The 24,155-nt window shown below is 42.3% G+C and overlaps 2 protein-coding genes across 3 annotated transcripts; one reads left to right on the top strand and one right to left on the bottom strand.

Annotated features, from left to right (window-relative positions):
* Positions 1 to 1,960: 1,960 nt before the first annotated feature.
* On the bottom strand, positions 1,961 to 8,241 carry LOC146577173 (uncharacterized). 2 transcript variants are annotated; one of them, XM_085251930.1, is made up of 3 exons: positions 8,144 to 8,241; positions 3,249 to 4,517; positions 1,961 to 2,923 (listed from the first exon to the last, which is right to left on the bottom strand). In XM_085251930.1, exons 1-3 carry the CDS (start codon positions 8,159 to 8,161, stop codon positions 2,237 to 2,239), a joined length of 1,974 nt encoding a protein of 657 aa, XP_085108056.1. In that variant the 5' UTR covers positions 8,162 to 8,241; the 3' UTR covers positions 1,961 to 2,236. The 2 variants fall into 2 exon arrangements, with proteins under 2 accessions (XP_085108056.1, XP_085108047.1); XM_085251921.1 differs by lacking the exon at positions 8,144 to 8,241 and adding an exon at positions 7,579 to 7,909.
* A 1,719-nt stretch (positions 8,242 to 9,960) lies between these two features.
* LOC146577174 (uncharacterized) lies at positions 9,961 to 11,269 on the top strand. The gene is given in 2 exon segments (XM_085251941.1): positions 9,961 to 11,070; positions 11,073 to 11,269. Coding segments are annotated over 2 exon segments (1,125 nt in total). The 5' UTR covers positions 9,961 to 10,016; the 3' UTR covers positions 11,144 to 11,269.
* Positions 11,270 to 24,155: the final 12,886 nt, after the last annotated feature.

Consider the following 24,155-nt stretch of genomic DNA (forward strand, 5'->3'; position numbering starts at 1 on the left):
TGGGCCAGGACCCACTGCTGTGACATTTATATGTGATAAAAACATTAAAAACTGCTCAGATGTTGAAATCTTTCTACGTATACTTTAGGTTCAGCTCTGCAGCCTGGCATTTGGTTAAGCATGATTCAAACATTTGATTTTGTTTAACTGGTTTTAATTATAGTTACTTTTTGTGAACATTTGTTGCAGCATTTAAAAATACATCATTTATTTTCAAACTTTTATTTGATTTAGAGCATCATATTTGACCAACGTAAATGTTTTAATTTCATATAAAATAACTGAAACAGTGAACTAAATATCTGAAATCTTTCCTTCCTTAAAAGTTATAATCCTACTTAAGTTATAGTGCAAACGCTTAAGCAACAAATATACTTGATGCTAATTAATTAATATTTCCCTTTGATGTTGCAACTATGCGGTCACTTCTGTCTTTAAACAAAATAATATTTTCCAGTTACAGAAATCATAAAGTCCAAACTAAAGTGCTACTGTTGCTATATGCATTTTATATAAATCATGGATGATGGTCCTGACATGAAGGAAGAGAAAGTTACAGGTTGCATCCTTTGACTTTGTCTCCGTGCCTTTGGGCGATTTTCAGAAGGACAGATGTTTCTGTTCAATTCTTAAATCAATTTTTTCAAACACAAACACTATTTTAAAGCTTCTAGAGAGTAAAATATTAATGATAATTATAATAACAATAATAAAAACAAAAGCTCTCAGATCCATCAAACCAAGCAGCAGAAAGAACAATAACTGAAGAGAAAACTTTAACCTTGTAGACTTCATTATGTTCCAGCTGCTCTACAGACGCTGTGACCTCGAACTTAAGCAGGTCGTAAAGTATGTGCAGCTCAATAACTTCATAATCAGACCCTGTGGTATTTAGGCAGCAGAACAACTAAGAATAACAACTACAAATAATGTTTTTAGGTTTCTGTTGTACTGCAAGGTTCTGTACAGGAGAACCAAACCAAGAGCAAACATTACATCTCATTTACACCTGAGCACGAAGAGCCATCAACATTTAGCAAATTGAATCATCTTTGTTTAGATGCAAGAAGAATCATATAGAAATGAAAAAGTAGAAATAGAAATCCAGAGCAAAGATATCCTCTAATTCAGCGTAGCACATGTGCAGCTGCTGCGATTCACGTAAGCATTCGGCTCGTCGCTGTTGCAGATTTTTCTCTCGCTGTTCTGGCTCACAGCGCTGCAAACACAGAAATAAATATCCCCAAAGGTGTGAAAGGGAGCTAATTAGTAAGAGTATTGTTACTCTCCGCAGGAGTAGTCCAGCAGTAGAAATCAGTCCAATAACAAGGTGTGTAACATCTAGCAGGGTGACAGAAAAACCCAGGGTAACTTCTAAGGACCTCAACGTCTCTCTCACATTGTGTTTTTAAACATGCTTCCATTTGTCACTTCAGTCTTTACTCTGAAATACAGGAAGAGAAATCATGGCTGAAACAATTTCTCATGAAACCAGGGGTGTGGTCCAACAGTCAGTTTGGTGAGGAAGGTTCCTAACTGAGAGAAGTGACCCAGAAGTATCTGTGTAGCAGCCACAATGAATCCAGATCATGAGCTTTATTAACTGATCAAAGTCTCTTCTTTCATCTTCTGTATCATTCAGTTTGCATTGGTAATGCCCATTATTGTAATGCTTTTTTAAGACCAGCAAAACTTTATTTCACTTTGGGTTAGCTGGGATAAGTGATGGATGGAGGGAATTTTACTTCAGCCACAGAAATCCTAAACAGGAAGGAGGAGCAGAGTTACAGTGGATCACTATCCAGCAGGGAAACAAGGTTTATTTCAATTTCTTGGCCATGAGTGAGATTTACTGAGTGGGCAAATTAGGGAGACGACACCATCAGATCCCGAGCCCTCCATGTGTTAATCAAGAGACGGCTGCTGTGCTACATCCATAAATAATGAATAAATTAGGAGCTAAAGCTGAAAGGACAGTTTATTTGTACCATCAGTGAAGATATTTTACATTTGAATTTTTTATTTAACATTTGCAAGATTCAATAACATAAAGAACCTGAACAAGAAAACATTTATGTGGATCAAAATACATTAAAACAAAAACTTTATAATAGGAAACAGAGTTTTCAACCAACTGATGAAAAGAAAGCTAACCACTTGACATGAACACTACAGTAGGACAGTTTTGAAAGCTTAAAATGGAACTAGGGGAAGAGTTTGATTCACAGCTGCCTCATCAGATTTTTACAGGAGATTCTATCTGAACTCTGTGGAGCCTGATCTCAAGCTTTTTGAGTCTGACACAGAAACCAGAGGATCTTTCTGTGTCTTCAGATTCACTGTGATCCAGTGATGGGAGTGATTTCAGCCCTGAGTGATCGCGCTGATGTTTGCACAGAGCAGACAATGAGGTGAATGTTTGGGCACATTGGTAACAGTGAAACAGTTTATTAGTAACGTGGGATCGTTTGTGTGCAGAGTATGAACTGAGATTCCTGAAGCTCTTGTCACACTGCTCACAGCTGTAGTTTCCTTCCATGTGTGCACGTTCATGAATGTTACGACTACCTGACCGTGAGAAGCTTCTCTCACAGTGTCTGCACTTGTGTGGTTTCTCTCCTGTGTGGACTCCTTTGTGTGTTTTAAGCTTCCATGCAGTGGTGAAGGATGACCCACACTGATCACAGAGGTGCTTTTTAACCCCACTGTGAATCAGGTCATGTTGTTTTAAATCACTTGGTGTGGTGAAGCTTCTCCCACATTCTTTGCAGTATTTCAGTTTGTCTCCAGTGTGTCTACGTTGATGTACTTTTAGGGTCTTTTGCTGACTGAAAGTTTTTCCACAGAGGTCACAATGAAAGTCTTTCCCACCACCACAGTGATGACAGGGTTGAGAACTGGATCCATCTGTGTCGCTCTGCTTCTAAACAAAGACACAAAGACAGTGTAAGTCAGTCCTTCAACATTTGTATCCTGAACGTCGCCTGAAATAAAGAGCATCTCTGCAGACGTCCAACTACATTTGACTGTTTCAGTTAACACACTCAGTTTACTGGGCTGCAATAACTACAATACTACCACCATAATACTACAGTAATACTAAAATCATAACTGAAAGGAAAATCTGAATAATCACTCAGAGCTGCTTTTCCATGCAGTAGAATTGCTAACATGCTAACACAGTTTAATGAGCAGAGTAGTTCCAAACAGTCAGGCTAAAATGACAAGATAACAATATAAATACATACCTCACAGTAGCTGCACTTGTAGAGTCTCTTTCTGGTGTGGATCTGTTGGTGTCGTCTCAGGTGATGTGGAGTTTTAAAAGTCTTCTCACACAGGTCACATTGATAAGGTCTCTCCTCAGTGTGGGTAAACATGTGTCGTTGTAAGTGTGCGTCTGTTGTAAAGTATTTGCCACACTGTTCACAGCAGTACACATCATGTCTGGTGTGAATGCGTAGGTGTGTATTTCGGTACCCTCTCTGGCTGAAGGTTTTTCCACAGATGTCACAGCTGTATGCCTTAATTCCAGAGTGGGTAACTAGATGACTCTGTAAGTGGCTACTTTGAGTAAAAGCTCTGCCACACTGATCACAGCTGTACGCTTTAACTCCACTGTGGATGAGTTGGTGTTCTTTTAGGGAACGCTTGAAGGAAAAAGACTTTCCACACAAGTCACAGCTGAACGGTCTCTCTCCAGTGTGGATGACCTGATGCTGTTTTAGTGAAGCCGTCACAGTAAAACCCTTCCCACAGTCGTCACAGCTGTATGGCTTAATTCCAGAGTGGGTAACTAGATGCTTCTGTAAGTGGCTACTGCGAGTAAAAGCTCTGCCACACTGATCACAGCTGTACGCTTTAACTCCACTGTGGACGAGTTGGTGTTCTTTTAGGTGACCCTTCAAGGAAAAAGACTTTCCACACTCGTCACAGCTGAACGGTCTCTCTCCAGTGTGGATGACCTGATGCCGTTTTAGTTTAGCCCTCACAGTAAAACCCTTCCCACACTCGTCACAGCTGTATGGCTTAATTTCAGAGTGGGTAACTAGATGACTCTGTAAGCTTCTACTGCGAGTAAAAGCTCTGCCACACTGATCACAGCTGTACGCTTTAACTCCACTGTGGATGAGTTGGTGTTCTTTTAGGTGACCCTTCAAGGAAAAAGACTTTCCACACTCGTCACAGCTGTATGCCTTAATTCCAGAGTGGGTAACTAGATGCCTCTGTAAGTGGCTACTGTGAGTAAAAGCTCTGCCACACTGATCACAGCTGTACGCTTTAACTCCACTGTGGATGAGTTGGTGTGTTTTTAGGTAACCCTTCCTGGAAAAAGACTTTCCACACAAGTCACAGCTGAACGGTCTCTCTCCAGTGTGGATGACCTGATGCTGTTTTAGTTTAGCCCTCACAGTAAAACCCTTCCCACACTCGTCACAGGTGTGTTTTTTCTCTCCCTTTCTTCTGTGAGGTTTGTCGGCCTCCTGAGAGCGCTGACTTCTGGCTCCATGTTGGTCCTGCAGTGACAGAGATACAAACAGAGGCAGTGAGTGAAATGCAGTCGTGGAACAAACTCAACCTTCAAACTCCATTAACACTAGTTTTAAACCTGAAGGTGGAGCGTGGCACCAAACACCTTAAAGGTCTCTTATCCCCACCTGCTGGTAGTTCTAACACATTACATCCAACCTCCTGTTAAAGATAATTCATGACTGTTCAAACACTAAAATCATGCACACACACACACACAAACACACACACACACACACACACACACACACACACACACATTATTTTATAATTTAGATTATTTTGTTGTTTCCTATTACATATTTCTATAATTTGTATAGATTTATACAGAATTATTCAGTGATAATAAATCCTATGTTTGTTTATTCTAAAGGAACCCCGTTAGCTTCCACAACAGATGTTGCTCGTCTTCCGTCAAATACTCACATAAAATATTACACAATAAAGTGGATTCAAGATATCCACATAATTTCACTCTTACATCCACAGTGAGGTTTCACAATTGTTCAAATATAAGCAATCAATAATAATAATAATAATAATATCAATAACATTGAGGCACATTACACAAATTTCAAAAACAAATCATGTCTTACAATATTTACAACAACTAAAAGCTCTGTAAATCGGCTTTTAAGTGTTCATTGAAGTTTTGAATAATTCTCTAATTTTTTAAGGCAACTTATTCCACTTAAAAGTTGCTCTAAATGTAACAGTTTTACAAAACGTTACTTTTAACTCGAGCATTTACTAAATTGCAGCTTGTTGAAAACTGTGTAATATGATGATGTATTTCATCTGGATACTGCAGCTGAGCAGAATAAATGTGGTGTGTTTAACAGAATTGCTTTCTTTAGAACTACAAGTAAGCCATAGAATATTTTAGCCTGTACAGGAAGCCAAGAAAGGTTATTATGCATTTGATCAATATTAGTATAGTATGAACATCTTCACACTAATCTGGACGCCTTATTCTGGACTAACTGAAGTCTGTTAAGATCTGTCTTATTAGCTGCTGACCAAATGATTGAACAATACTCCAGATGAGACATTACTAGTGCATTAATGACATCTTTCATAATGAAGAAGTGATACACAAAGAGCATTTCATAGCCATAGCTATGCCTTGTCGGCAGAGTCATGTGACATTAGTGATGTTTGTACTTTCAGCGTTAACTTGGTTTTAAAGCCTTTAAAATATACGCCGTTCAATAGTCGACCTTAATCTGACAGAGAATGTGATGATTTTGTGGATAATTAAAGTCAGTCATATATCCACAAACACAACAAGCTGAAAGTCAGTGATGCTGCTCGGTTTGCAGTCCTGAACATCACGGCACAAGCAGGATTCACTGCACTGTTAATGTTAGCTGTGTTATATTGCTGCCTCTGTTCGGTGGTGTCGAGCCAAACGCACTTTAACGTGTGTTTGAACGAGCTGACGGTTCACTCGTTAAGCTGAAAGAAAGATGCTTTAATCACAGCAGTCACACATGTGTCCACTGCACCATCTGGAACTCTTCTTGTTTACACTCGTAATAACACAAACACTAAATCCTGCTTCTCTGGTGCTGTTGTGTAGCAGTGTGTACACCTGAGACTGTCACCTGTCTGTCTGTCCTGCACTCTCTCTCTGTTTCTTTCTCTCTGATTGTGGAATAAAAGTATGAACATGTGTTTATAAGTTACACTTGTGTTTGAATCCTGCAGCTTATCACACATTTGATTTCCATGTGTGACGACTGCAAGTGTCCAGAGTGAGGACAGACTGAGGGAGCCACTGCTGCACATCATCTGTGAGGCTTTGCAGCCCTGATGATCCACCAGGACAAACTCAGCAGTGTGTGAGGAAGAGGAGGAGGAAGAGCCAGCAGCAGCTGACAGATGGAGAGAATAGACAGACTGTTCCCTGTTTGTGAAGGACTGCTAGGAAAGTTTAACATAACTGTCTGTGCTGAATCAGTCTTATTAGGTAATGTTCAAATAATGTGATCATCCCAGTGTTTTCAGTGTGGGAGAAAGTACTCAGGGCCTTCAAGTTACGCACTATGAAAGGCAGCAACAAGTTTAATGTTCAGAAACCTAAAGTCTGTATCAGCAGCAGAATGGAGCTAAAAATAAATGTTTGTTTCAGTTCTATGAAGCTTTGAGTATTTTGGATCAGTAGCTGCTGTGTTTGTTGCATCACATTGCTGTAACTGTTTATATGCTTTATATATTCTGAGCTAAGTTGATCTATAGTGTTACATCATATTCTATAAGGATGTTATGTGTTTGTAGACTTTCTGCCCAGTTTGACCCATTTAGCAGACGTCAGCCTGTTTAAGGCTCTGATATCTATTCTGTGTGACTTAAAGCAGTTATGACATGGTCTGATTTTCTCACCCAATAAAGGAATATTTCATATATCAGTCGACTCTTCATTCTATCAGACACAGTTATCACAGCTCCTACATTTGCTTTTTACACATATATGTAAGCATTCAGCCACATTTAGTACCAACATATTAAATGAACAATATTTGTCTCTTATATATGATACATCTGTATACACACTGTCACAGATACTTGTCTGTGAGTGAAGTGATTAATATGATAACTATAATATTGGCCATATTATATTTACATTACCACAGTGAGGTGACTTTAGTCTCATGAACAACATCAGCTAATTGTTATTTACAGCTAATCTTAAACGACTGTTCAGCACAGAAATGAAGCCCAACAATCATGTTTCACAGTCCTGTGGTCTCAGCCTCAGATACTCATCAAATCACACAGAGCTCATGTAGAAACAAATGAACTAAATATGTTCTCCTTCATTTCTGTCAAACAAAGCTGTATGAAACGTTTCCAGCTGTTAGTATCATGGTTGCTAGGCAACCTGGGCAGCGCGACGGAGGCTAGACGTCCCATTTCACGAGCCTACGAGCCTCGCACTTCGGCCTTAGCGGTCTTTGAGTACGTGGCCCTTGAGGACTTTAAAGCTGCAGAACCTGAATCGGGAGCCATGATGATCTCCAGCCTCGTGCTCGCCAACATTCTCACCTGAGTTAAGAAGACGATCACTGAAATGGTCTCAGCAGGTCCTTTGATGACAGCAATGAAATGCAGTGGTAAGGCTTTTTGGGGATTAAGTTCGTTTTCATGGCAAAGAAGGACGATGCAGTTCATCTGATCACTCCTCATAACATTCTGGAGTGCAGGCAAAATGCTATTATAAAAACTTAAGCAGCAACTTCTCCAGGTTCCAATATTTATGCAATTCTCAAACCTTTTGGCCACGACTGTATAACCTCTTCTGAAGTTTAGTGGATATTATACATGGTTATGCTCAGGATGTGTCGGCCAGTTTCCACTGGAAACGCCTTTTGGTTAAACTGTCAGCGAGGAATTTGCATTTGCACTGTTACATTTTTATATAACTTTAATGCACATAAACAACAGCTGCTTGTTTCAGTGAAAATACATTGATGGGTTTTTAATAAAGTTGTGCAGCTGTAAAGTATTTTGTCTGGTGTCAATTCTATCGTCAGCTACATCGTTATGGCAAATGTTCAAATGTATATGGTGATAAATATCTTTGGTCATATGGTCCTGCTCTGTCTGTCACCTTCTGTGTTGAGCTCATTGTTTCCTCTGTAGTGGCTGAGCTGAGTCCAAGTAGCTGAAAATGTTCCTCTGCTGCTCCGTCAGACTCTCCTCCTCCTGCTGATCAGCTGGGACACAAAACAGATCTTTGTTAGGCTCCACACTGCACTGAAGAGTCAAAGTGTCTCATATGTTCATCTGACAAGTAAAAGAACACATTTTTGTTTCCCGAGGTGGGCAACTTGTTGGAAACAAACACAAAAGGTTTGAGCACTGATACCTGCCATTGCTGGCATTGAAAGATGCAACGCCAGCAATGTGGATTGTCAAGACTCAAACCAATCATCAAGCAAAGACAACAGGGATCATTTGTTTCTGTTTATTTAGCATTCACAGCATTTGTAGTTGCCTTCTGTGCAGGGGAAGTCCACGCACACTGTGTGGTACCGCCATCCGCAGAAGGTGCATTCAACCTCTGTAAGAGAAACGAGATTGTCTGAGACTGAAATGATATTCACTAAAGAAGTGGTGATTTGTAAAACTTCACATTTTGATCCGGGACGTACTCTGCATGAAAACAAGCGCTCACTCTTCCTACTCAACAAATGACAAGGGCGGAGCCTTATACCACGTGATACAGAAGCTGTGCCGTGTGATGCTAAAATTAGCAGGGAAAAAACAACGGAGAGCACGTCAGGGATGACGAGAAAGTGACAGGAGAAAATCCGTCCGGGTCAACCACCCAAACATCAATAACGGGAACCTTATACAGCGCTTCCCTATACACGTCAAACTCCCGCAGGCACAAAGACATCACGGAGGCTATCACTTATCACCTGACCAAAGATATGTGTAACGGTCTTTTGCATTTGATGTTTGTTGCATTTGATATTTGTTAAGCTGTATGTCTGGATTTTGTTCCTTTGCACCCTCTGGTGGTGAACTGTGCAGGGTACAGCTTTGCTGTTTGGGTCTCCACCCAGCAACTTTTCTTTTGCTAGCGCACATGGTGTCTGCATGCTGCAACTCACAGTTAGCTCCACACATGGAGAAAATATTGTTTAAAGAGTGAAAATAATTGACGAAGAAGATGGAAGATAAGGCAATAAGGCCATAAAGCTCTATTTAGCACTTCCTGGATGTCAGCTCACGAGGTTTGTGTATTTTAAATGGTTTATTTTCTGTAATTAAGGATTTTTTTGATTGATTGACACTACGTACAAGAGCGCATTTTGATGTGATGTTTTTGTTTTATTGTTTTGTCCGTGAGCAGTTCTCACGGGTTGCCAAGACCAGAATAAACCCTGTTTTATAACTACATCGTGCGTACGTCAATCCTTGAGGGTGCTACAGTGAGAACTCCGCTCTGCACGGGTAGATGAAGGACGCAGCCCCGCAGGAAATTCAGGTGCCCCGAAAATAAGTGTTGCCTCAGTTAAAGGACTCAATATAATTAACCACAAGAAAGAGAAATAAAAAGGAAAAGGACTGTAAAATTAATTAAGATAAGTTTCCTTTTATAAATAAACAAAGGACTGAAATATTTCTTCTTTTTTCTTTCCTTCTCATTGTTTACATTTCTGCTGTTCAAGTGACTGATATTCATACAGTGTTAAGTTAATGTTGTGATGAGTAACCTGTGCATCGTGCATATGGTGGGCTTCAGCAGTTGCTGTAAGAAACAGTATTACTGGCTTGGAGAAGAGATGTAATGTGAGTTAAGTATACATGTTAAGTGATGTTTAAGGAGTAATAGTAATTACTGTGCTTTAAAGTTGTAACAGTAAATGAAGATTAATATTCATTTGCTCCTCAACTAACAAATCAAATTTAAGCTGCTGCACCTTTACATTAAGGCTAAGTAAGATACACAAAAAACCCAAACCCCTCCAACAATGGCAGAGTTTGAGGCTAATCCAGAAGTCAGTGAAAAGGGTGATGTGGAACAACTTTCTGCAGATGAGCAACTACAAGCAGTTGAAGGCACAGCTGATGATGTTTCTACTACCTCACAAAGAGCACGACAGAGCCAACGAGTCCGTACATTGACGGAAAAGGGCAAAGAACTGTACGGTGAGCACATAAAGAAGGCTGCACATCGTTTCAGTGTGCGCTATGAGAAGTGGAAGGTTGTCATTAAGAATGCCAAAGGAGCTATAGATGGTCAATGCTCAAAGGATCTGCTACAAGAACATGTTTCCAAGGTTTTGAGTGCTTCTAAGGATGTGAATGCAGCCTATGATGACTTGAGACGTATTGAATCTCCAGATAGTGACACAAGACGAAGGATGGATACGTGTGAAGCCATAACAAAGACAATTATCGAATCTGTAAGAAAGTGTCCAAGCCCAAGTAATGCGGAGGTTCAAAGAGATGAAAAACTTTGGAAGGACACTGAGTCTTCATCTAAATACGTAGCCTCAGATGTGAAAAGTCAAAGGGATGAAAAATGGAAGGAGACTGAGTCTATGCCTAAGTTAGAAGCCTCAGACAGGATGAGTGTTAAGTCACACCACACTAAGCTCTCTTCTCATTCGAGGGTTTCCTCTAGACACTCCAGCCGGCTCTCGGCTAAAAGACAAGATGCAGCTGCTGAAGTTGCAGCAAATGAGGCTGCTCTCCAAGTTCTGCTTGAACAAGAAATCCATATGAAGGAAATTGAAAGGCAAGAAGCAGAAATAGCACAAAGACAAAAGGCTCTAGAAGCTAAGCGCAGAGAAGTAGAGCGACTTGAGACTGTAAAAAAGCTGAATGCAGCAAAGGCTCGACAGCGAGTGTATGAACAAAGTGAATGTTCAGATGAAGAAATATACAACCTACTTCACCACAGATCTGATAAAAATGAAGTCAAGTCTGAAAACAATGACCAGCATATGAAACGGTGTTCCTCGCCACGAAATGTGACACCGCACCAAGAGGTGAACACAGAAGATCTGGTCAAAGCATTTGCAGTGTCTCTTAATGCAAGTCGTCTTCCGGTACCAGAGCCAACAATATTCAGTGGCGACCCTATCAGATATAATGATTGGAAAATTTCCTTTCAGACTCTGATTGACAGGAAAAATATACCAACTGAAGAGAAGACTTATTATCTGAGGAAATATGTAAGTGGACCTGCAAGGAAGGCAATAGAAGGCTACTTCCCGCTTGGCACAGAGTCTGCATACTATGCAGCATGGACAGTTCTCGTAGAGAGGTATGGAAATTCCTTCCTCGTAGCAAAGGCCTTCAGAGACAAACTTGACGCATGGCCTAAGATAAGCTCTAAAGGCAGTATGGAACTTCAAGCATTTGCTGACTTCCTTTGCTGCTGTAAGACAGCCATGTCGCAAATGAAGGGGCTTGAAGTGCTCAATGACTGCAATGAAAACCAAAAAATGCTCGCAAAACTTCCAGATTGGCTTACTTCAAGGTGGAACAGAAAGGTTACAGAAGTGCAAGAAGAGACTCACACCTTTCCAAGCTTCAGCCAATTCGTAGATTTCATCTCACGGGAAGCCAAAATTGCCTGTAATCCCATAACATCTCTCTTTGCTCTGAAGCCAAGTGAAACTGAAGGGGCAAAAACAACAAGGAACAGAGGCAATGGAGCAAAGGTGCTAGCAACTAACTCAAATGAAAGGACTGTTAGTGCTAGTTGTGTGTACTGTGAAAGGTCGAGTCACAGCCTACTTAAGTGTAGAAGGTTCATAAATGAGAGCATTGTTGAGAGACTAAAGTTTGTTCAAGACAAGAAGTTATGTTTTGGCTGTCTGAACTCTGGTCATCGCTCCAAGGATTGCGAAGGGAGAGAAACCTGTGACACATGTAATAAAAGACATCCAACATGTCTTCATGACAATCGCACGAAGGAAGACAGAACAAGGAGAAATCCACACAAGAACAGTGACAGGACAAGACAAACGGACGCAGATGTCTCACAAGACAACAGTGTCACACCAACAACAAGTGAAGCGACTTCTAACAGAGTCACACAGAATGTTGACGACACTCACACATCTTCCATTATTCCAGTATGGTGTCAACCAAAGGTGAGCCAGCGCATGAAATTCTTGTGTACGCGCTCCTTGATACACAGAGCGATACGACCTTTATTCTTGAAGAAACGGCACAAGCTCTGCATATCAAAGGTGAATCGACTCAGCTAAAGCTCACTACTATGTCTTCAAGAAACACAGTTGTGTCCTGTCGCAAGTTCTCAGGTCTACAAGTCAGAGGGTTCTACTCAAATAAGACCATTTCCCTACCAGTGACGTATGCCAGAGACTTTATTCCCGCAAACCGAGATCACATTCCATCGCCTGCAACAGCTAAGGCATGGTCTCATCTTGACTGCATTGCAAGTGAGATCGCTCCACTACAAAGCTGTGATGTTGGTCTGCTGATTGGGTACAACTGCCCCCAAGCACTTGTTCCTTGTGAGGTTGTGTCTGGAAAGGAAAATCAGCCGTTTTTGCAAAGAACTGATCTGGGATGGAGTATTGTGGGTTATGGCAATCCATGTCTCGATTATGGAGACGCCTTCGGAATAAGTCACCAAGTCATTGTGAGGGAAGTGGTGCCTGACATTAATCCCTCTTTAAATCTCACCAACAAGGTTCACTATGTCTACAGAACTCAAATAAAGGAAATGATCTCTCCCACAGAGGTCCTAAAGATGTTGAAGTCTGACTTTGTTGAGAAAGCACCAGAAGACACAAAGGTCTCTCAAGAAGATCTCAAATTTTTAACAAAGATGAAGGCCGGCATTAGGCACAAGGAGGATGGTCATTTTGAAATGCCACTCCCATTTAAGAGTGAAAGGCCGAACCTGCCAAACAACAAGGTATGTGCTATTCATCACCTCAAATGTTTAGAAAAAAGGCTCAAGAGTAACAAGCAGTACTACATGGACTATAAGAAATTCATGAATGACATCTTAGCCCATGGAGATGCTGAAAAGGTCACAGAGCAAGACATTGACAAGACACCAGTTTGGTACATCCCACATCATGGTGTGTATCATCCACAAAAACCCGGAAAGATTCGTGTCGTCTTTGATGCCTCTGCCAAGTTCCAAGGCGCTTCCTTAAATGACCATCTCCTCACTGGTCCAGAGCTAACAAACACCTTGCTCGGAGTCTTGTGTCGCTTCCGAAGAGGCCCAGTGGCTTTCATGTGTGACATCGAACGCATGTTCCACCAATTCCATGTGCATGCTTGTGACCAAGATTACCTACGGTTCTTGTGGTGGGAGAACGGTGACCTTGAAACTCCATTCACTGTCTACAGGATGAAGGTACACCTATTTGGAGCAGCATCTTCTCCAGGTTGTGCCAACTATGGCCTCAAGCATCTTGCAGCTGAAGGGGAAGGAAGTTTTAATGAAGAAACCATCAAGTTCATCAAAACCAACTTCTATGTTGATGACGGACTAGCAAGTGTTGACACTGAAGATCAGGCAATACAGCTGGTTAATGAAGCACGCAAACTCTGCAGCATGGGCAAACTTCGGTTGCACAAGTTCATCTCAAACAGCACCAAAGTTCTAGCTTCGCTTCCGAAAGAAGAATGCGCTGCAGCTCCCAAAGAGCTAGATATGGCACTCGGTGAAGTACACATGGAAAGAGCACTTGGCGTACAATGGTGTGTGGCATCAGATCAATTTCAGTTCAGAGTAGTTGTTAAGGACAAACCACTCACCAGAAGAGGAGTATTGGCCACAGTCGCCTCTGTGTTCGATCCACTTGGGTTTGTGTCACCTTTCATTCTGCTGGGAAAGCAGATTTTGCAACAAATGTGTCGAGATAAACTCAGCCAGGATGATAACTTACCTGACAGACTTCGACCTCAGTGGGAGTATTGGTTGCGTGACCTGGGAAACCTTGCAGACGTAAAGGTTCACAGATGCTACATTCCTTCGACCTTCAAGGCACAGCACTACGAACTTCATCATTTTTCTGATGCAAGTGCATCTGGATATGGAATGTGCACTTACCTCAGAGCAGTAAGCACAACTGGTGAAGTCCACTGCTCATTGGTGATGGGAAGATCAAGAGTTCCACCAACCAAAGTCACAACTATACCTCGGCTTGAGTTGTCGGCGGCCGTTGTTGCTGTGCGCACTGGTGACATGCTGAAAAAGGAATTGGAAATGGAAATTTCAGAAGAAAGGTATTGGACTGACTCGAAGGTGGTACTCGGATATGTCAGCAATGAAGCCAGAAGATTTCATGTGTTTGTTGCAAACCGAGTGGAACGCATCAAACAAAGCACAGATTCAACCCAATGGAGGTATGTAACTTCCGAAGATAATCCGGCAGACCACGCCTCAAGAGGTCTCACAGCAGAACAACTTGTAGCATCAAACTGGTTCAAAGGCCCAGACCTCCTTTGGCAGAAGATCATACCCAGTGGGGAAATTAAGGTGGGAGAGTTATCAACCAGTGACCCGGAGGTTAAGAAGGTTCAAGTCCACAAGATACAAGGGGAGGAACAAAGGTCACTGTTAGATCGCTTACACAAGTTTTCCGACTGGTCGAGGATGATTAAGGCAGTTGCTAGACTCAAGCGCTATGTGAAAGAAGCAAAGGATCACAAGAGTAGATCACACGACATCAGTAGTGTAACAAGAGAGAAAGGAAGCAGAGTTAACAATCATAAAGATGGTTCAAGAAACAGCCTTTGCTCAAACTTCGAGCTAACGGATTCTGGATTCTTGGATGCAGCAAGATCGTGTCATCTTACATCTATAAATGTGTAAAATGCAGAAGGTTCAGAAGGCGCACAGAGCAGCAGAAGATGGCAGACCTCCCAGAGGATCGGATGGAGACCACACCGCCATTCACCTACTGTGGGATGGACTGCTTTGGTCCTTTTTATGTCAAAGAAGGCCGCAAGGAGCTAAAGCGTTATGGCTTGCTAATCACTTGCATGTGCTCCAGAGCAGTGCATCTTGAAATGCTTGACGATCTCTCTACAGATTCCCTCATCAACTCATTACGTGCATTCATGGCCATCAGAGGTACAGTTCGTCAGATAAGATGTGATCAAGGCACGAATTTTGTCGGCACTAGAAATGAGTTTATTGGAGCATTTAAGGAAATGGATCAAGCCAAGCTAGGGAAACTGGACTGTGAGTTTCTCATGTACACCCCAGCATCTAGTCATATGGGTTGTGTCTGGGAAAGACAAATTCGCACCATAAGAAGTGTTCTCATGTCCATTCTGGAACAATCAGCCAAACAACTCGACAGCTCCTCTCTGAGGACATTCCTGTATGAAGTCATGGCAGTGATTAATAGCAGACCATTGACTACTGACCAACTATGTGATCCATCAAACCCAGAACCTTTAACACCGAATCACATACTAACCATGAAGTCCACAATCATCTCTCCACCTCCAGGAAGGTTTGTGAAAGAAGATCTTTATCTCCGTAAGAGGTGGCGTCGTGTTCAACTACTTGCCAACACTTTCTGGACAAGGTGGAAAAAGGAGTATTTGTTAAATCTTCAAGGAAGACAGAAGTGGACCAAAGAGCACAGAAATGCTAAGATCAATGATGTTGTCCTCCTGAAGGATGAGATAACTCCACGCAACCAGTGGAAGTTGGCAAGGATCATTGAAGTGTATCCTGGAAAGGATGGAAAAGTGAGGAAGGTGAAATTGCTGCTGAGTGATCCAACCCTGGATAGAGCAGGAAAACGTAACTCCAAACCTGTGCACCTGGAAAGACCCATTCAGAAGACAGTCATTCTGATGGAAGCGGAAGACGATTCTCCACCGCACTCTGCTTAAAGGATAATTCACGATAGTTCATTCAAAAGCCGTTCATTAGTTCATAGGCAATACTTTATTCTTTTTAATCACAAGTGATTGGTGGGAGTGTAACAGTCTTTTGCATTTGATGTTTGTTGCATTTGATATTTGTTAAGCTGTATGTCTGGATTTTGTTCCTTTGCACCCTCTGGTGGTGAACTGTGTAGGGTACAGCTTTGCTGTTTGGGTCTCCACCCAGCCACTTTTCTTTTGCTAGCACACATGGTGTCTGCATGCTGCAACTCACAGTTAGCTCCACACATGGAGAAAATATTGTTTAAAGAGTGAAAATAATTGACGAAGAAGATGGAAGATAAGGCAATAAGGCCATAAAGCTCTATTTAGCACCTCCTGGATGTCAGCTCACGAGGTTTGTGTATTTTAAATGGTTTATTTTCTGTAATTAAGGATTTTTTTGATTGATTGACACTACGTACAAGAGCGCATTTTGATGTGATGTTTTTGTTTTATTGTTTTGTCCGTGAGCAGTTCTCACGGGTTGCCAAGACCAGAATAAACCCTGTTTTATAACTACATCGTGCGTACGTCAATCCTTGAGGATTGACAATATGGCTCCTACAATATGGCTCCCATCAACACTGTGCAAAACGAGGGATTTAGGAAAACGATCAACACCCTAGACAAACGCTACACAGTGCTGTCCCACAACTATTTTTCTATTGTTGCACTACCTGCTCTGTACACGCAGCGTCGAGCAACGGTGGAGACGGAATTTCAAGCAAGACAACATTTTGCTGCAACAACAAAACGTGAGACATTTGTTGTTTTATGTTTATTTGTTGTTATGAGAGAATCATGATCTCAATTCTAAGCCAAAAAATCGTGATTCTCATTTTATGCAAAATCGTGCAGCCCTAACATTAACACAAAACTATTGTTTCACCAGAGAAACACACATGAAGAGAGAGAGAGAGACAATAACAGCTACCAAACAGTCGTCATAATTCGTCACACAATGAGAAAAGGACAAATCAACAAGTAACAATGACTAATTAATATTAAAATCTGTAACATAATGTATTGTTTGGAGTTTAGTCTGATTGGTTCAGGATGACCTGCCATTATCCAATCACACGTCTGCTTACCTGCATCTTTTCTCTTTTTTCTAACCTGAGCACCTGATGGCTTTGAACTTTTGTTGTCCATCTTCCATTGGTTTGAATTTTGCGCTCCAGGGGCCCGTTCTTCGTACCTCGCTAAGTAGGTTAGCCGGATTAGATTGTTGACGATTTCGCGTGATCCTGGATCAGTCGGTTCCCCGAAGCTCATCCGGGACTTGCTGTCATAGCAACAGAGCCGTAAGCGTAAACCTGCTCGGGAGCAGGTTTACTTTATGTAAACAGGATTAGATCGTGGCCACGCAGGTATGTCCGCTTCATTTATACGAAAGCAACAGCGACATTTTTCCACTGTTTCACCATAAATAAATATTATCAATGTAACTAAAGATAATGCAGCACTTGATCCTTTTATTGATGTCACACAGATACATACAGGTCATTTCCTAAAAAAGGGAAATGTACTATTAACATTCTATTACATGTATGTGATTATTACAGATGTAATTCATATTTCAGAGTAGTAATTGTAAATTACTTCGTGTAATCAAGATGAGAGACCACGGCTATAAAAGCGAAGGTGGATTTGGGAAGCCTGTCGCAGCCATGTCCTGTCCGTATACGCGACCAACCCATTGCGGAAGGTGCAAGATTGATAAGGAGAGTCCTCAGAATTCAGCGTATATTGCGGGACAGACAGGATCCTTTAGCTCAGCGCGACAGTGTGCTCATAGAGAGATATCGATATTCCCGTGAGGGTATTATTTACTTAACCAACTTGTTGACGAGGGGGTGCAGGACCACCACCTGTCTTTTTTTCCTCTGCCCTTTTCTTGGTTGCTGTTATGAACAAACTAACAGAGTATTACAGGCCAGTATTACCTTGCCAAGAGACGCAAAGCAATCTAAGAGATAAATATTACCATTCTGTAGAATACTCCTGTATTCCACTTTTACTTGTTCCCATGTTCTTGTGGGTCCTGTTGTGGCTCTAATGTGAAAGGGGATATAATATAACATATTATAATATAATATAATGCCATATGATATTGGACAATATAGTGTCATATGATAGATCTACCCTACCGCCTACTGGTGTTGGCCAGAGGGGCCGATGGCGCGATATGGCAGCCTGGCTACAACCGTAGCTGCCTCCACCAGTGTGTGAATGTGGGAGTGAATGAATAGTGGTATCGTAAAGCGCTTTGGGTGCCTTGGAAAGCGCTATATAAACCCAATCCATTATTATTATTATTATTAAATTACCTACGAGTTTGATTTGTCAGCAACTTTCTGCCAGCCCTCTCTCCTTGCTTTTGCAGCCTTTGCAGTGTTCTCTTGCGTTTTAATTAAACTCTGAAACTCCTGAAATCCCTCACTCATGAGTTCTTGCTCTGCTGCCGGAAAATACCGAGCACGCCCCTTGGACATTTTCGCCGACCAATCAGCGGGTTGCCGATCAATGTTTCTACTATCGATGCGTAGCCCCTTTTACGACACCCAGTGATGTCACATTCCTGCGTCCAGCTGTAGTAATCGTCAACAGCAGGTGTGTTCGGGGAACCGGATTAGCGAGCTCACGGTTAGCGCGATGATTTGATCTTGGATGTGTCATTTGATCTTGGATGTAGTAAGCGACGTACGAAGAACGGGCCCCAGTACAAACACAAATCCCCCAACCCGAGGATCAGCACAATTAACCTAACAGCAGGAACGTACAGAGGGGGGGGCTAGAGGGGCTTGAGCACCCGCCCCTTTCCTGATGGTGCCCAAGGTGCCCTTTTGTTGAGGCAACTTTTTTTTTTAAAATTATTATTATTGTTTTTTTAATGTGTGTGTGTGTGTGTGTGTGCGGAGTCCTGTCTGTGCCCCTAAAACAATAATATTTAACTATTAATCACAGTTTTGCTAAATAAAAGGATCTGGCTTGCATCAGTCACATGATCACATTTAACCAATGATCGCCCTTGACGGCAGAACGCGCTGGTTACGAGCCGGGAACGAGCTCACAAAGAGCACGCGCATTTGTTGCGGTCCGGAGCTGTAGGAGAAACACAAGTTAACTCAGAGACACAGACTGATGCGACAAAACCAGTAAGTAGGTGTACAGCGCACACTGTAGTGTGTAGCACCCAGGAGTATTAGCTTATTACGTACACGTTGGTAAGCTGTCTTGTTGCTACTGACGAACTGAAACAAACGAGCGTGCTGTGTGTGCAACAGCGCGACAAACATTACCTGTGCTTTTATTAACTGCACAGGTAGTGCTGGTCACAGCTGCTGGCTACCTGTGTAAGGCTGTCATGGGTCTGTAGCTCTGTCACCGTTTTAGGGAACATATTTAGTTTTAAAGTAAGTTTCCGGGCTTTTCCTGCCTTTCTGGAGGGATTATATTTCACTAAAAAACGATCTAATATGCATGTCCACATAATAATTATTATAATTATAATATATTAAACACACAAGCTGTATTTTAAAGAACCTACATTAAGAAGCAGATTATATTAGATTTATATTTTAAATGAGACAAAATTTGGATGTTACAGCAGTAAAATGATTGTATCTCTACAGTTTAAACATGTAATAAGCTTTGCCTCTGCACAGAGTGGATAGTGAAACAAATGGAATCATCATAATGACATTATTTCATATTTATTACTTCCCCCTCCTCTTTGCTTTATTATTGAAGCTCTAGTAATAAATAATAATGTAAGGATTCTGGATCAGCACCATGATGCCCACAGTATATACAGTATTCTGAAGAAGGTCTAAAGTGTCACTGTGTGTGCGTGCATGTGTGTGTTTTATTTAGATGGATTTTTTAAAAAAAAATATTCCTCATGATATAACATTGTGCAGACATGGCTGGTAAGGACATGAGGAGGAAACAGCAGGAGCTGTGTGAGGCTACTAAAGGCAGTGCTATAACATTTTTCTGTCATCATTTTATTATAGATTAAGTGCAGGAGTTGTTAGGTGTGGATAATTAGATTATAGTTTATTGCAATAGCAAGTTGTGCCTTGTTCTCACATAGACAGCAAGTGCAGAGTGATATATGAAATGATGGGATGGAAGGAAGAAGAGAAGCAAAGAGTGATTCACAGGCAGAGCCTAAATTATTTCTCACAGTTTTTTGTTGCCTTATGGTTCCAAGCGCTGTCACCAATCTTTGCATTTTGTTATTATCTCATGACACTTGTTTAATCAGCTACCATCTCTCCTGTGGACTTTTTAATGTCTACAGTCTCAGACCAACACAGCCCTGCCCTCATAGCTGGACTGGCCATCGGGCATACACACTTGCCCGGTGGGCCGCTGGCGATTTTTTGTTTTTATGGGCCGACCGTTTGTTTTTTTTTTGTTTTGTTTTTTTTTTGGGAAGGGTATAAACAATGAAAGGTGTTGGATTGGCCAATTGGTCATGATCGACTCTGGGCTGGACCAATTACAGCCGAGGAGGTCGGATGCACCCTCCCCCATGTTTAGCAATCTTATAGACGAACTAAAGAAAATGGAGAACAAAAAAAGGAAAGGAGGTGCCGAAAAAATTAGGGCCAAAAAGAAACAAGCCCTTCAGGCAGACGCTGCCAAATGTGTGAAAATTACTGAATTGTTTGGTGGTAGCTATGGCATAGCTTCCATAGATTTAGCAAGATCAGCAAGTGGTGGAGGCCAGCAGGTGGATGAAGGAAAGGGGAGGCAGGAGGAGGAGAGACCCGAGGCGGCCGCCGGTCATAGTGGCAGAGGAACTGAACTTCAGGTAAGAAGTTATGACCTGCTGTCTATCTGTGTCAGATAGAAACTAATTTTAGTTGTAGTTTGTTTTCGTTGTAGTGACTTTATACAGTCGCTTAGAATAACTCGTACAGAGTAACTAGCATGACGGAGTTTATATACTGCTGGGCGGGTGCTATGAAGTTACTGATAGTAAATTTTATTTTATGCTTAAGGTTAGTTTCTCAAACTTCTCAAAGTCTTAACAAATTGTGCCAATCCATGTTGCACCAGCTGATTTATCATCAAAAGTGGAGAAGTCTGTGACAGAGGAGACAGAAGAGCAGCAGAGAGAGATGGAGCAAGAGAGAGAGATGGAAGAGCAAGAGAGAGAGATGGAAGAGCAAGAGAGAGAGATGGAAGAGCAAGAGAGAGAGAGAGATGGAAGAGCAAGAGAGAGAGAGAGATGGAAGAGCAAGAGAGAGAGATGGAAGGGCAAGAGAGAGAGATGGAAGAGCAGGAGAGAGAGAGATGGAAGAGCAGGAGAGAGAGAGATGGAAGAGCAAGAGAGAGAGATGGAAGAGCAAGAGAGAGAGATGGAAGGGCAAGAGAGAGAGATGGAAGAGCAGGAGAGAGAGATGGAAGAGCAAGAGAGAGAGATGGAAGAGCAAGAGAGAGAGATGGAAGAGCAAGAGAGAGAGATGGAAGAGCAAGAGAGAGAGAGAGATGGAAGAGCAAGAGAGAGAGATGGAAGGGCAAGAGAGAGAGATGGAAGGGCAAGAGAGAGAGATGGAAGAGCAGGAGAGAGAGATGGAAGAGCGAGAGAGAGATGGAAGAGCGAGAGAGAGAGATGGAAGGGCAAGAGAGAGAGATGGAAGAGCAAGAGAGAGAGATGGAGCAAGAGAGAGAGAGATGGAAGAGCAAGAGAGAGAGATGGAGCAAGAGAGAGAGAGATGGAAGAGCAAGAGAGAGAGATGGAAAAACAGGAGAGAGAGATGGAAGAGCAAGAGAGAGAGAGATGGAAGAGCAAGAGAGAGAGAGAGATGGAAGAGCAGGAGAGAGAGATGGAAGAGCAAGAGAGAGAGATGGAAGCGCAAGAGAGAGAGATGGAAGAGCAAGAGAGAGAGATGGAGCAAGAGAGAGAGATGGAAGAGCAAGAGAGAGAGATGGAGCAAGAGAGAGAGAGATGGAAGAGCAAGAGAGAGAGATGGAAAAACAGGAGAGAGAGATGGAAGAGCAGGAGAGAGAGAGATGGAAGAGCAAGAGAGAGAGATGGAAAAGCAGGAGAGAGAGATGGAAGAGCAAGAGAGAGAGATGGAAGAGCAGGAGAGAGAGATGGAAGAGCAAGAGAGAGAGATGGAAGAGCAAGAGAGAGAGATGGAAGAGCAGGAGAGAGAGATGGAAGAGCAAGAGAGAGAGAGATGGAAGAGCAAGAGAGAGAGATGGAAGAGCAGGAGAGAGAGATGGAAGAGCAAGAGAGAGAGAGATGGAAGAGCAGGAGAGAGAGATGGAAGAGCAAGAGAGAGAGATGGAAGAGCAGGAGAGTGAGAGCCAGGGCATCGATTACTTTGCTCGCCCTGAACCTGCCATATTACAGGCCTTCTTAGATTACCACCCACAGCAGAACAGTAGCAGTGCAGTTGTGATGAGGGTGTTCAGCTGTAAAGATGGCACCAACAGGAAGTGGCTTACTTATTGCAAAGAACGCCATTTATTGTTCTGCTTTGTGTGTCTGGCATTTGCAAGGCGGACTGACACCAGCACATTTATAACAGGCATGAGTGACTGGCGACATATACATCTGCGCACAGAGGAGCATGAAAAGAGCAATACACACCAGACCTGTGCTGAAGCTTTTTTCTTAAGGTGCTCAAAAGGCAACATCAGGAGCTTGTTTGCTGGCAGTCAGTTGTCAGCTCACAGAGCACAAGTGAAAAAGAGACGGCAAGTTTTAGAGCGTATAGTGGATGTGATCAAAGTACTTGGGAAGAGGGGACTCAGCTATAGGCATGTGGAGAATGAGGCTGCATACACTTTAGGTGATAACACCATCGATCATGGTAACTTTCTGGAACTGATTGTGTTATTAGGCAAGTATGATATGTGCCTTGGAGAACATTTGAATGACTGCATTGAAAAAAAGCAAGAAGTTGCATCAGACCAGTGGATCAAGAGGTAGAGGATCTCTCATCACCCTACTCTCCAAAACAACTGTCAACTCAGTGATTGATGCACTTGGCCATCTCCTTCAAGAGAGCATCGCCAGTGATGTCCAGAAAGCTGGGATGTTTTCTGTTCAGCTAGACACAACCCAAGACATCACAGGTTATGATCAGTGTTCAGTAATCATCAGGTATGTTACTGAGTCTGTGCAGGAGAGGCTTGTCTCCATAGTGAGGTGCGAAGCATCCACGGGGCAGTACTTTGTAAACTTGCTTTCCGGAGTTTTAGAGCATCTGAATCTAGACAAGGCCATGTGCATTGGGAATGCAACAGATGGTGCTTCAAATATGCAGGGCCAGTACAAAGGCTTTTCAGCACTTATGACTGCCCAGTCTCCAACTCATGTGCATGTGTGGTGCTATGCACACATACTTAATCTTGTGATTGCTGACACAACACAAAGTGTCATTGAAAGTGGATCACTCTTTAATTTACTTAATGACATAGCTGTGTTCATCAAGGAGTCCTATCACAGGCTTAATCTGTGGGAGAAACAAACCGAAAACACAAGACACAGACGCCTCAGTCCAATAGGTGAGACACGGTGGTGGGCCAAGCATGATGCCCTCCAGAAAATCTTTGGACATTTTGGAAAACCAGATGATGGCCTCTTCGTTGATGTAGTGCTGACGATGGAAGCCATTGAAAAGAGGGAAAAAGAAAAGCCAGCTGTTCGTGCCAAAGCACGAGGCTTTAAAGAGTGTCTCTTGAAGCATGAAACTGTGTTAACAGCACAGATATTTCTTAGAGTGTTTGAGCAACAACTCCTCTGTCAAAGTACCTCCAGTCAAAGGGGATGGACATTCTCTCTGCCCATCATATGGTGACTGCCACACAAGATGGCCTCAAAAGTATTGCCAGGGACTTTCCAACTGTGAAGACAGCTGCAGACACATTTGTGAAACAGACAAATCAAAAACTAGAGGAGAGGGTGAACAACACAGACATGGAAGTGGAGGCTGAACTACCTAAAAAGAGAGCCAAAAGGAGAAAAGGCATGGCCGGAGAGATGCCTGAAGATGAGTTGCAAATCAATGCTGAGAAATCATATGAGGTGAAAGTGCACAACATCATCCTGGACACAGTTATTGAAGCAATCCACAGACGATTTGTCATACATGGCCCTCTTCTTGCCGATTTGGCATGGTTGGACCCCAGGAAGTTTAGCCAGGTCAGAACAGTTTCTCTTCCATTTCAGAACCTCAGCGCCTGTCTAC

This window comes from Mchenga conophoros, linkage group LG3 (genome assembly GCF_057382185.1).
Source record: "Mchenga conophoros isolate Kocher_MC1m ecotype Shallow Benthic linkage group LG3, M_conophoros_male_GT1.1, whole genome shotgun sequence".
Classification (NCBI taxonomy): domain Eukaryota; kingdom Metazoa; phylum Chordata; class Actinopteri; order Cichliformes; family Cichlidae; genus Mchenga; species Mchenga conophoros.